Below are 13742 nucleotides of genomic sequence, written 5' to 3' on the forward strand. Positions count from 1 at the left end.
CTGAAGAAGTGTGACATGTGGGAGAGACAATGGGGAGGAGAGGGATGGGGCAAAAGGTGGTGAGGGGACAGTGTGGGCTTTGGGGCTGAAGTTCCCCCCCTCCCCCAAGTCTAGCTTAGGGTGGGCGTGTGTTTCCCCACACCAACTGCCCACAGTACTTCATTAGACATGCCTCTACACGAGAGCTCGTCACGTGAGCAACTTTGGGTTCCAGCCGGATTCCAGACTCTCCACAGGGATGCTCAGCCCTACCCACGCGACACAACTAAGTAAGAAGAATGCAGATATTCAAATAAACAGATGACAACTGTTCAGCGCCTGCCTGGGCACCAGCCACTTTCTATCATCCTCCCCAGATGCTGCAAGGTTGGCATTCCCATCCTCTCACTTTCTGGACAGGGAAACAGACTCAGAGATGGAGCCAAAGGGGTTCAATCCGGACTGAGCCCCCCACCCCGGGGGCTGTGTGCCTTCAGAGGTGTGCTCTTCCAGCAGTTTCCAGAAAACTGGCTGGGGTGGGGATGGGGGGGGGGGCAGTGACTGCTCTGTCAGAGGAGAAGGGAGAGGGTTGGCTGTGGGGGTGTAGGGGTGTATGGTTATTTGTGGGCTCATTTCCTGGGCTGTGTGTGAACTTAAGTGTGAGTAACGTGTATTGGTTGGGCGTATATGGACATTTGCAGCTCAGTACTTGGGATGTGTGTACATGAGTGTGTGTGTGTGTGGGGGGGTTGGGGTCAGTCCCTGGTCTGTGTGAATGTATGCGGGGCCCCGGTCAGGGCAAATAGGCTTGGATTTTGTGCATGGTTGTGAATATGTGTGTGTGTGTGCGGGCAAGCATTCAAGGGTGCAAGTATGTTGGGGTGCGGGGTGGGGTCGAGGCCGGGACATGCGTTAACGATGTATGAATGAGTGAGTGAGAGAATGATTGAGTGAGTGTGTGTGGTCAGTCCCTGGGGCCTGTGTGTGCATGAGTGTGCATGCGCGTGTGTGAGTGTGTGCGAGCTTCGGGTGTGGAGCGACCGCGGGCGGGGAGGGGCCTGGAGACGCCGGCCGGTCCCGCCCTCCGCTGCAGGTGGGCCGGGCCCGCGGCGGGGCCGGCCGCGCTCGCTGCTCTTGGCTCGCGGCCGCGCCGGGCTCGCAGGGCTGGGCTCGGGCTGCGGGGCGGCGCCGGGACAGGAAGCGGAAAGCGGCAGTGCAGCGGCGGCGGCGGCGGCGGGGCTCTGCCTCTACGGGAGCCCAGCGCAGGCCGCAGAGCCGGGGCCGCTGTGAGCCGAGAGCGCGGGCCGGGGAGCCCGCACGGCCGGCGCGGAGGTGAGTCCCGCGGGAGGCCGGGCGCGGGGCGCGGAGCCGCTCCCCGCCGCGGGACCCCGCGCCCCGACCCCGGACTGGGACCTCGGGTCCCCGCCCTCCTCGCCTCCCGCCCGGGAGCCCGCTCCCCGCCTGCGCACCGCACCCGGATCGTGCCTCCGGGGTCCCACTCCTCTCCCGAGCCCGCGAGGTGCGCCCCTCCTGCCCCGGCCCCTGCCCCGCCGCCCCAGCGCTCCCTCCCCACGCCTCGGACGCCGCCTTCTGCCCCGGCCGCACTTTGGGGTGCGCCCCGGGGTGCGCGTTCCGGCCAGCCGGCGGGGAGTGGCCGACCTTCCCGGGGCACCCGGGCGGCTGTACCGGCCCAGCGGGGCGGGGGGCCGGGCCGCCCTGCGCTCCCTGGGAGTCGGGCGCGCACCGCGGTTCCCACCCTGCCGCGGGGCTCGACCCTGGAGCTGCCGGCCCCGGGCCAGAAACCGGCACAGAGCCGGCCTGTGTTCGCACCTCGCTTGCAAAACTGAGCCGGCCCCGGAGGCCTGGGGGGGGGGGGGGTGCGAGTCCGGTTGCGCCCGGGAGAGCGCAACAGGCAGGTAGGAGTTTACTTTCAAAAACGCCGGGGTGGAGCAGAAGGCGTCCGGCAAGTCCCCGCCCGAGGTGTCCCCGTTGGAGGAAATCTCACCGCACCGGGGCAGCCTTCGCCATGGGCAGGACCTCCCTTCCTCCTGCAGCCTTTGAACTGCCCCAAGCAACGCTCCCAGAGAAGTGTGAAGCTTTATAAAAATTTAAACGCGTCGCCGGCGGAGGCAGGCGGGGGGCGGAGCCGTGGCCTGGCGGCCGGGAGGTGAGCGGCTGAGCCTCGGAGCTGAGAAATCTCTTGCTCAGTTTTCGCGTCTTCAAACCAGGTCATCAAGGCCCAGCCGAGGAGGTGTCGTGAGCCCGTTTAGCTCCTCGTTAAGAGATGTCAGAGCGCTTAATATTCTGATGATTGTGTGGCTGGCGCGTGCGTTCTGTTGAGCCCCTTTGGACCAGGCTGTGGTTGGAAGTGCATGTATTTTTAAACCTTTATGCCAAAAGCCAGCAAGCTGTAAAGAATCTGGCCGTTTTCACTAATATGTTTATGAATTTTACAGAGTTGCTGGAAAATATTATAGCTTGTGTCATCCATCAACAATGCTAATTAGCATTCTTCCTCCTCCGGGTGGGTTGATTACACAGCTCCTAGGCTTTTTAAAGTGACATGGCAGAAACTGCCTAAAACCAGGGAAAAGTAATTAGTCATTTTATGTAACTACTAATTAGAGTTTTTAGAGCTGAATTAAATCAGTGTGATCTAGCCGGGGCTTTGATTTGTGGGAGGAAACTGTTTTATTCTGCAGTTCAGAGAGAAGGACACTCTTCACCTATCCATGAGCCTTTAGAATTCCCAAACATTGGTGTCTGTCAAGGTAATTAGTGAAATTATTTGGTTGCAACTTAATTTGTAAGTAAAATGGCAGCATTTTGAGACGGCATATTTGCAAGGACTGCTTGCCAGGCAGTACATTTTTATTGTCTTACGTGTTTGAGCACCAGGACAGAACCATAAAGGAAAGTTTCCTTACCAAGCACCAGTTCCGTGTCACCTTAGTCTATTGAAGAATTAACAGGCGTGAGGAAGTTATTCTCCCCTCCATCCCCCGATACACACAAACACCCTGTTTGTCACCCCAGACCTCAGCGGCATTTTTGGGTTACATGGGTGCTTATCCCATTGTATTTTAATAAGCAGTTTCTACCTTTGGACCTGCAGCTATTTCAGATTCTTTTCTTCCGGACTCTCTACAACGCTTGGGACACCGGGCCTGTGAGCAGGAGTTGAAATTGCAAAAATCTTTGTGGGTTATGTGTGGTTTGGGACAATTTATGATGGTTGCCTGCCCTCCAATGTGTAAATAAACAGTTCTGGTAATTGCTGTATTGCTATTCGTTTTCCATAGCTAAGCGCACAGGTTCTGGAATTAGATTCTCAGTGTTCAAGCCCTGGCTCCTTCACTTACTGTGACCTTGCTTTCCTTAACGGTAGCATGACATTAATATCTGATGTCCTTTACATTGTTGTTCTCAGGATTAAGTGGGATATTGCATGCAAATGATTTAAATGGTCCACAACACATAGTAAGCACACAAGTAACTGTAGTCTGTTAAATTGTTATTGTCATGCGCTCTCTGTAAGGTAACTAGCTGTGGTTAGGGGACCAGCTGTGTGTGGGCATGTGATGTGGGCATCGTGCTATGCCATTTTCCAGAAGGTGGACAAGACAGGTTTAAGTGGACCATGTTTCTGCCAGCGGCTTTGGTCTCGCCTGCAGCCTGATGAAAAGGTGCATGCTGCTGTCCCCATTAGTGCCTTTCTGAATGCCATTTATTGGACAGCAATCATTGGACTAGGCACCATGGGATTTACAGAGGAGGTAGTACTCATAAAAATCTGTTGTTGTTGTTTTTTTAACTTAATGTTTATTTTTTTAGAGATAGAGAGACAACACGAATGGGGCAGGGACAGAGAGAGAGGGAGACACAGAATCCGAAGCAGGTTCCAGGCTCTGAACTGTCAGCACAGAGCCCGACGCAGGGCTCAAACTCACGAACCGAGAGATCATGACCTGAGCCGAAGTCGGACGCTTAACCGACTTAGCCACCCAGGTGCCCCTAAAATCTATTTTTTGTAGCTTAAAAATCTAGCAGGGGATAAGGGGGTGACTTGAAAACAGATACCCATCATAGAACCCCAGACATGTTAACCATTCACAGCTCTTCAGAAATCCACACCCTGCTGCTGGGGGGTGTTCCAGGGGTAATTAGCGACTGGAGCCAAGAGCAGTTATTCGAGGAAGGTGAGTTGAAATCTTTGGCAAAACAGGTAAAAAAAAAAAAAAAAAAAAAAAATGAGGTTAGCATTTTCTTTGCTTGTATAGTGGCCCAGAATCATTCATTTATCAGAGGTCTGTTGTAATGAAAATATCAATTGGGTTTGTCACAAATGCCACAGGCCTTCTGACCCCCCATCAGTGACCTGGAGGGTGTTTTATGGTTTAGAGAGCACAAGTTCACCATACCCTTCCCACCCTCCCATGCTTACAACCCCAAGGCCCTCCAGATAAACCCAGTGGAACACACAGTTTTTTCTCTGATCCCTTTGATAGTCACTTCCAACCTGGGACTAGTAAAAGGAGGCCCAAGGAACAGAATGGATGTCACTAAATTACTTAGCTACAGTTAATGGTATTAGTTCGAGGTAGAGTAGCACTGACCAAAAAATGTACATATAGTGTAATGCAATTGGTAGGGAAGTCTTGTGCGTGCCATACTAAGGTATTCTTCCTAAGGAAGAAGGTATTCCTTCCTTGGGGCGGGCTCTGTGCTGACAACTTGGAGCCTGGAGCCTGCTTCGGATTCTGTGCCTCCCTCTCTCTCTGCCCCTTGCCCGCTCACACTCTGTGAGCTTGAAAAAAATAAACTTAAAAAAAAAAGATCTTAAAAAAAAAGTTAATGGAGTAAACCCTTTAGCATGCTATGTATGATAAAAAGTAATATGCACAGTATGGATAAACACGATTGCACCAGAAACTTCTTTCCCTTGGATTTACTGCAGAAGGAGCAGAGTGGCTCTTTAAATACAGTGTATGTCTCCATACCCCTCACAAGATAACTTTCTACCCTCCAAACCAGAGTTCCCGTAATTACTTCATAGCTGTAGGCAGAGCCGTTGATGTTTTTATAATTTCCTTTTCGTCAAGGTTAACTTATGTTTACCACTGTCATTACCGTAACATATTATTTCCCCCATATGATTTTCTGAACACTGTGTTTTTCTTTTAAGTAGTAGTCAGGTATATTTTATGTGGGTGAACTTGACTTTAGGGAAAGATCCTCTCTGAAGCCAGTGACCTTCAATTTGTTTTTAATAAAGCATGGCGAAGGGGGTTCTCTCTGACATTTGTGCCTGGGAATCCCAGAATTTAAGATGCTGCCATGCAGTCAAAAGTGCCCTGTGCACCTGTCCCAGCGTTGCCCTCCTGGCGTTCATGAGATGTCACTTGACCAGCCCTCACCCTTTCCTGGTGTTTGCCTCCGTCTCCCACCCAAGCAGTGCCTATAGCTGGTACTACAGGGGTGAAAGGCAGGAGGGCATTGGGGTGGGGGGAAAGGGGGTAGTCAGGGTGTTTGTGGGAAGCAGCTGAACGAGACGGCTGCTGATTTTTACTTAGTGTGTCTGCAGTGAGATTGTTGTGTGAGCAAAAAGTTGGTGGTTCTGACATCACCACTAACCTAATCTCTGCGTTACTTTCCTCTTCTGTAAAACTGAGAATGTAAACTAGACAATGGCTAGGGTTTCTTCCACAGTGGATCTGTGGCCTCCACGGCCTGAGGTCTGCCACAGAAACCCTTACTCAGCACACATTTATTGATTGCCTGGTGTATTTCAGGAGCTGAACAGACAGTAATGAATGTGGTCCCTGCCCTCGTGGTGCTTACAGTCTCCACTGGAGCCAGACATTAAGTAATCGTGCAATGTATGATTAGAAATTGTGACATAAAGGAAAAGTATAGGATTCTGTGAAGGGGCCTCATGTAGACTGGAGGGTCCAGAAGGGCCTCTTGAAAGAAGCAGTATTTATTTATTTTTGAATTTTTTTTTCATGTTTGTTTTTTGAGAGAGAGAGCGTGAGCAGGGGAGGAGTGGAGAAAGAGGGGGGCAAAGGATCCAAAGCGAGCTCTGTGCTGACAGCAGAGAGCCGGATGGGGGTCTCGAACTCACAGTCTGTGAGATTATGACCTGAGCCAAAGTTGGAGAGCCTGGTGCCTTGAAGGGCCTGGAGCTGGAGAAGGAAGAGTGCAGCCTGGGAGGTGGGCAGGGCCCACACACCAAATGAAGGATTTTGGTTTATGCCAACTGTCTTGGGACACCATGGACTGGTTTCAAGCAGAGAAATGACCTCCACGTTGTGATATGAAAGATCGCTCTGGGTGCTGTGCATCTGCATTTGTGGGTCATCTCTGGGGCCAGGATGATAGAGGGACAGTTCCAGATTCCAGGATCTATATTTATACTTTTTTTTTTAAGTTTATTGTTTTGAGAGAGAGAGCACACGCACAGGCGTGTGCACAGATGTGCAAGTGGAGGAGGGGCAGAGAGAGAGAGGGAGACAGAGAATCCCAAGCAGGCTCTGCACTGTCAGCATGGAGCCTGATGCAGGGCTCCATCCCATGAACTGTGAGATCATGACCTGCGCTGAAACCAAGAGTCTGACGCTTAACTGACTGAGCCACCCAGACACCCCTATGTTTACACGTTTATATGACTGTCCTATTCAGGCCAGTGTAGCAGCCTATCAGTTTATTACCCCAGGAACCGGATTCCTTTTCATTACTTTATTATTTTCCTGATAAGGCATCCCTCTGACCTTATTTGAATCCTGCTACTTTCTTGTGCATAGAGGCGAACTGTCTCCGAAACATAGCATTGCAGTGATAAGCTTCACCATGGGTGTTCCTGTGGGCTATATCGAAGCTCTTTCGTTGGCCCTTAAAATGAGTCCACCCGGGATTTTTTCCGTTTGCCTGCTGTTGCTCGTGCTTAATCCTTACTCAGATCTTGGACAAGAGTAGATCGCTGAAATAGAGACAGCATGATTTAGGAGAAAGGGCCCGAGCTCTGTGTAGACTGGATTCCGTGGGGAGACCTGCAGGCTTCGTAATACACGAGCCCCCTGTCCACAGAGCCTGGGGGAAGTGGGTGGCTGAGCACCAGGAGAGTGACGGAGGCTCCTGAGGACTGATGTCAGCACTTAGTGACAGCAGGATGTGTGCGAGTCACAGGAAAGAGACTGTCAGAAGTGGCACCAGGCTGGACTGTACCCCCCCGGCAGAGGAAATTGGAAAGAGGTAGCCGAGTAGGAGATGTGCCCTGGGGATTCTTTCAGTATTTGTTGAGTACCTACCACGTTCAGAGTATCTTGGTGTAGGCAAATCATAGCTCCTGACTCCCAAGGAGCTTATGCGAGAATAAATCCGTGGACAAAGAAGAAGAAAGGGCGAGTTTTGAGACAGAAGGGATAACCCGATGTGGGGAGAGGGAAGGCGCGTTGGAGAAATGGTAGCACCAGTACCATCAAGTCAGAGGCTGACGGGCAACAGAGAGCTCTGGGACGACAGGCCGGGGGCCGTGTGCGTGTGCTGTTGTCACTGCTGTGTCCCAGCAGCGCTTACCGGGGTCTCCTGTGGCTGCTTGCTAAATGCAGACGTAGATGAATGCAGAAATGGGGTCAGAAGGTCTCGGGAAAGGAGGACGAGGCTGTGACCTTTGGGTTTGGCCCACTTAGAGCTAGTTCAGTGGAGTGTCGAGGGAGGAGGATTGGGGTGACAGTCAAGAGGGAGGGAGTGGCAGCAGATACAGACCACCCCTTTGTACAGGCAGGACTTGTGGGAGAACGTGGACGTGGGTGCCGGTAGAGTCAGGTAAAGCCCTTCCCCAGAGGGCACTCGGGAGCCCAGGATTTCCTTTGAGGGACGTGCCTGGAGTTGTCCTAATAGATGGCCGGAGGTTTTAATGAGGACTTGGAATGACATCCTTGTGCGGAGGGAGGAGGGGAATGAAGCCTGGGTTGCCATGTGCCTTCCGCAGGGAGCCTGGTTTAATGCTCTCACCAACCTTAGGAGGAGCTCATGTGAAGTGGCCTCATTTTATGGGCGGTGGGTGAATAGTGGCTCAGAGATGTCATGACTGGGAAGCATGAACAGGACCAGCCCAGGTCTCAGGGCCTGGGTCACCTGCCTCTGAGACAGGCCAGCAGCATTTAGCCAGAATTAGCTAATTAGCTCCTGGTACTGAGAGGTTTAGTAATTTGAGGTTTCATAACCAATAAGGGAGTAAAACCTGGGATTGGAACCCAGCTCCCGATACCGTATCTGTTGCCATTTTCAGATCACCCCTGGGAGAACAGTGGCTGGCTGATTTATCCCAGTTTGACAGATGAGGAAACTGAGGCCGACTTCAAGGCAAGCGGCCCCTCCCAGGTCGTCCTGGACAGTGAAGAGGTCTGGCTAGAACCCATGTCCCCCCACTGCTCGCCTTGGGCTCTTGATGGCAGAGGAGAAATGATGAGTCCGGACACCCAGGCCCAGGGAGGTTCGCCCAGGGTCACAGCCCCTGGAAGTGAACGTGCCTCACTTAGAGCGAATGCTGAGGGCAGACGCATCCTAAGCAGTGTTTGAGGCTGAGGGCCTCTAGGTTTACAGGTTGTTGGCAGGGTCATTGTGGGGGGCGGGGAGGGCATTGGCATTTGCAGCTCCTTTGTTTTCTCTCCACACTTATCTCACTGGCTTTGTTTGCACTGGAAGGAGGGGCCCTGAATGGGCGGAGACCAGCTCTGGGGTGAGGGATACGGGGGCAGACAGACTTGTGGTTCTCAGGCTTCTAGAAGTCAAGGTTGAGCATGTAGGGCTCCGGAATGTACTTGGAAATGTTTCCCATTTATTTCTATTGCAATGCAATATCTAATGAATTTGGGGAAACACCCAGGAGCCGGCAACAAATAAATCACCTACTTCCATTTTCTGATGGTCCCTCTTAATCATGTTTACATAAGCCTTTTATATGATTGTAACCATAACCCAGATTCAGGATGTATCTATAATCCTGTAGTGTGCCTTTTATTTATTTATTTTTTACTTAAAAAATGTTTTTACATCTATTTATTTTTGAGAGAGAGGGAGAGAGAGCGCGAGCAAGGGAGGGGCAGAGAGAGAGGGAGACACAGAATCCGAAGCAGGCTCCAAGCTCTGAGCTGTCTGCACAGAGCCTGACATGGGGCTGAAACCCACGAACCGTGAGATCATAACCTGAGCTGAAGTTGGACGCTTAACCAGCTGAACCACCCAGGTGCCCCTGTAGTCTGCCTTTTAAATTTACCATTATATTGTAAAACTTTCCATACTTCATAATTATTTTAAACAGCTCTATGATTTTTCTTTGGGTGGATGAATCATGTTTTCCTTACCTATTCCTCTGCTTTGGGGGCATTTAGATGATTTCTCACTTTCCACTGTTATAGACAATGCGGTAGTTTTTCTTTAAAAAAAAAAAAATTCGTTCCCTAGGATAAATTCTCAGGTGTTTGGATTCCTGGATTAAAGAGACAAAAAACTTTCTCTCTCTTTTCTTTCTTTCTTTTTTTTTTTTTTTTTTTTCATTGGTTTTCAGCAACTGCAAGCAACATCCCTTAAAAGCTGCTTCCCTGTGTATTGTTCTTGGGACCAGCAAACTGGCAGTGGGGGCTGGGCACTGTCTAGGCTGTGGGATGGGAAGTCACTTCCTCCAGCTTGAACCCATGCAGCGAGGCTGTGGCCAGGAAATGGCCAAGGGCCAGGTCTCTCCCGGCTCTGGTTTGCCTGCTGCTGTGGAAGGGGTTTGGCCTGCCCCGCACCTGCCTCCCAGACACCCGGGGAAGCTCATTGCTGCCTGGGTGGTGCATTTAACACTCAGACACTTCTTCCTTGCTCACTCTGTTCCATAACAGAGACCCCAGAGGAGGTGGTTGCCGTCATTTATCTTCCAAGATCTTTGGGTTGCCTTTGACAGTAAATCTCTTTTTTTCTCTCCACTTTTCCTAGAATTTGTTCCTGTCGAACAGCGGCTCCTGGGTCTCCAGACCCTTTGCAGTCTTAGGAGGCGAGTAGGTGAAATTCCCTACCTCTGAGGAGAAACACTGCCCGCTCCTTCATCAAGAGCAAGCTCCCCATTGCTATGGATACCGAATCCACATACTCTGGATATTCTTACTATTCAAGTCATTCGAAAAAGTCTCACAGACAAGGGTATGTAAGCTCTGGGTTGTTCCACATTTCCTTCTGGGGACCCTGGCAGGTGGGTCCAGATTTCAAGACTCACTTTTCAAATGGCAAAGCCAGGTTGCAGGGCTGCTGATGGCTGGAGGTTCAGCCCACGGTGCGTGAGAAGCTGCTGGACGTTAAGGGCATTTAACTCGCATTGGGAGTAACTATACCACCAATGTACATTTTACAGCTGCTGTTACGGTTGACGACCTTAAGTGTTCACAACTGATTTTAAATTAAAGTTTCTCCCTGCAGTGGAAATGTTTTTCATTTCTAAGTGCTTCTCATAGATGACAGTTCTCCCAAAGCTTTACCGAGAATGTAAATGAAAGTTAAAAAAAAAAAAAAGAAAAGTGTTAATTTGTTGCTTTTTACCCAAAGCTGCTGACTCATTGTCCACTAGGCATTTGCTGTGAGGTTAATGCACGAGGTGGTGGGATTGGCCTGGTGCCATCTCTCTCTCTGACTAGTTTTCCCAGTGAACAGGCCCAGGTTATGAAAAAACGCCATCCGAGGTGATGGGGCCCTGTTGCCCTCCTCTGTGCAAAGTGCACAGGTCTGCACTGGTGTTCCTAGAGCCTGAGGTATTCCAGACCTGCAGAATGTTTGGTGAGGAAAGGAACAAGGGAAGGTAGGAAGGAAGGAAGGAAGGAAGGAAGGAAGGAAGGAAGGAAGGGAGGGAGGGAGGGAGGGAGGGAGGGAGGGGTGCTACTGTAACTGGTTAAGAATACAGATGGTAAAGTTGTAGTGCTGTGTGCTGCCTCTTACTTAGACTCCTCACCTGTGAAATGGGTATAGCAGTACCCTACTTACAGGGCTAGTGAGAGGATTAAATTAGGTTGTGCATATAAAGCGTTTAACACAGCACAAGGTGGGAGGTCACTATCCCGTGGCCGTATCAATGCTATTAATGGCCTTGGCATGTCAGCATTACATTCAAAGGTCCCAACTGGCCACAGCCCAGAGGTCCAGCTGTGGTCACAGCCCAGTGTGGGCTGGGAACGGTAGTGGAGGTAGTGTTTCCCTGACCAAGCAGTTCCTCATACAAGCAGCTGAATGCAGTAGTGGGATTTTGTTTTGTAAAACGGCAGTAAGATGTGTCTGTCTAATTGACTTACTCGTTTATGAGCCCATACGGATTTACACAGGCAGCGGGAGGTCTGGGAGGATATTCTCCAAGCTGCCTGCAGCGGTCACCCACAGGAAAGGGTCCAGACACGAGATGGTGACTGATGGCAGTTTTGTTTACGCTTTATCTTTCTGTACCCATTCAGTCTTCCCTAAGGGTGTGTTTCGTAATTAAGAATATGAACGGAATGAAAGAATATAAGACAAAAATCTCCGAAGATTGTTTAATGGCCCGAATTGTGAATCTGTGTTATAAAAAAAACAGGAGTCAAAACTTCGCACGTTACAATAGTTACATATTCTTATGAGAAAATGAATGGTAACATTGACGATGCTTGTCCTGTTTCTGAGTATAGGGTTATTAAGATTTTGATTGTTGTTGTTGTTGTTTTTGAAACCTCCGTCATTTTCTAAATGTTCATGTATTGGTCTTCTAATCCTAAAAATGTGGGACAGGGATGTGAATGAGCTTGCCCCAGACCCTGGGTAAGCCTTTCTGGCAGCATGTGGAACAGAAGCCTGCTGAGTGAGGCTTCAAGTACCATAGATGAGCCCAGATCCCGAGAAAGTCAGAAACCCTCTGGTGATCAGAGATTCATCACAAATTTCAGCCGCTGGGTACATGTACCAGACGAGTTCTAAAACACCAGAAACAGCGGTTTGGAAACATCAGATCTTTGGCTCTAACTGGAGAAAGCCATTCCCTTGTCAGTGTGCCAAGCTTCCCTTTTCCACATGGCAGTGACAGAAGTAGGAATTTGGGGTTCTGTTGGTGCTTGGAGATGAATCGGGGAAGACATGTTCTGAGTAGGAACCATCTCTGGCCTCCCCTGCCTGTATGTGTGTCCCAACTGTCACACTTCAAGGCCCCAGGCTGTGCTCTGCTGTTTCCTCCGGCCTCTCAGGGGCCCCCCAGAAATTGATACAGCAGTGCTCTCGTGGTGACTTTAAGAGACAATAACTTCCAATTAAAACAGCCTGCGGAATTCTTAGTGCCTTTTTGGACCCATGTGGAAAGTCCTTGGCGAATGATAGCACAAGCTGAGACTTTTAATAAAGCAGTCAAGGAATGTTCCTGAATACCTATTTAGAAAAGCTCTGGGTGAAGGGATGGGGAAAAACAGCACCCACATGCGGTGAGTTCTCTGAGAGCCCTGGAGGGTGTGGTAACTGACGATGGGACCGAGCCTGTAGTCTGTGGATGGTGGATGCCAGGGAGTTCTTTGTCCGGGCGTAAAGAATATTAAGTGGTAATAATACCCCTCACTGGCGCATAAGCAGGCCCTAGACCCAGCCAAGGGTATTGTGTCCCCCAGGAGTGTCCCCGTGAAGGCTGCTCTGCTCAGGGATTTGTCAGAAATTTGAATGAAAAGTAGGAAAGGGGAGGAACCTTGGTTTTTGGTAATTTTAGTAGGCCCCTAACTCAGGAATAATGAAGTGTACCAAACTTGATATGCCCAGTGACTCGGCGATCATCTTTGGGGGACTGGCTGGGTTCCAAACAGATGACAAGTGGCTCCTTTTTAACAAAGAGGTCAGTGGTCTGGTTTTGTGATGTCTGCTGTCTCCAGAGGGTGTCCAGTTAACTTGCTGGGAAAATGGTGCGGACTTCAGCCGACCTTGCCTTACCTTTCGCGTTCCTGGAGTTACATGCTACAGCTATAACAGTGATGCTAATGAACCCTTGGCAGGTACCTGCTAGGACCCTCGTGTGCTGAAATGCATTGTTCAAAAGAGGGCTGCCTGAGTGGTGAGGGAACTGGTGCTTTTGTTCCCAGGCCGCCCCAGAGTCGGTTTGCCAGGTGCCCAGCCCTCCCACCCGACTCCATGCCTACCGGAAGTGGCCAGCCAGCCCCGCAGTCAGCAGAGAAATTTCGGACAGGTAGTGGGTGGTGGTAGAGAAGGAAAGGGAGGAGTGACTGGCGGGGCCTGCTTTCCCCAAATAGAAATAGACCAACAACAGACACAGAGCTGAATAGTCTTCCCAGGAAATGCCGACTGTGGTGGGAACGGAACAGGAATCGATGGGGGTTCTGGCTGGAGCAAGGGCGTTTTACAGCAGCCCCCAAGGGCTCAGCTCTAGAGCCGCCTGGGTAGATGCGTTTGCACACACATACACACACGCAGGTACAGACACGTGCTGGGGCCTCCTGCGTGCCGTCGCTGGCTTCTCCACCCTCTCGCCCGCATGCACACGGGACAGTTGCACTGATCTGGACTCTGATGGGCACATGCTGCATAGAGACCGACTCACAGGTAAAGACACCAGTTCCTGTGGCTGACACAGCTGCCCGGCACATCGGTGATCCACACCACTGAGGCGGAGCTGGAGACCCTCCCTGGCGTGCATGACTTTGTCACAGCCCTCTTGTGGCGTGGTGGCCTTACCCAGCCCCCTGCTTCAGTCTCCTGTTTCCACTCTTAGATCCCGCAAA

General features: G+C 50.9%; 1 protein-coding gene across 1 annotated transcript in view; it reads left to right on the forward strand.

Annotated features, from left to right (window-relative positions):
- The first annotated feature begins 1079 nt into the window (after positions 1-1079).
- VANGL1 (VANGL planar cell polarity protein 1) overlaps positions 1080-13742 on the forward strand; it is a 55230-nt gene continuing 42567 nt past the window's right edge. The window contains exons 1-2 of the mRNA XM_045478766.1: positions 1080-1311; positions 9958-10161. Coding sequence (XP_045334722.1) covers positions 10091-10161 — 71 coding nt within the window. The 5' untranslated portion in view covers positions 1080-1311; positions 9958-10090. The remainder of the gene's footprint in view (positions 1312-9957; positions 10162-13742) is intronic.

Source organism: Leopardus geoffroyi, chromosome C1 (genome assembly GCF_018350155.1).
Source record: "Leopardus geoffroyi isolate Oge1 chromosome C1, O.geoffroyi_Oge1_pat1.0, whole genome shotgun sequence".
NCBI classification, from domain to species: domain Eukaryota; kingdom Metazoa; phylum Chordata; class Mammalia; order Carnivora; family Felidae; genus Leopardus; species Leopardus geoffroyi.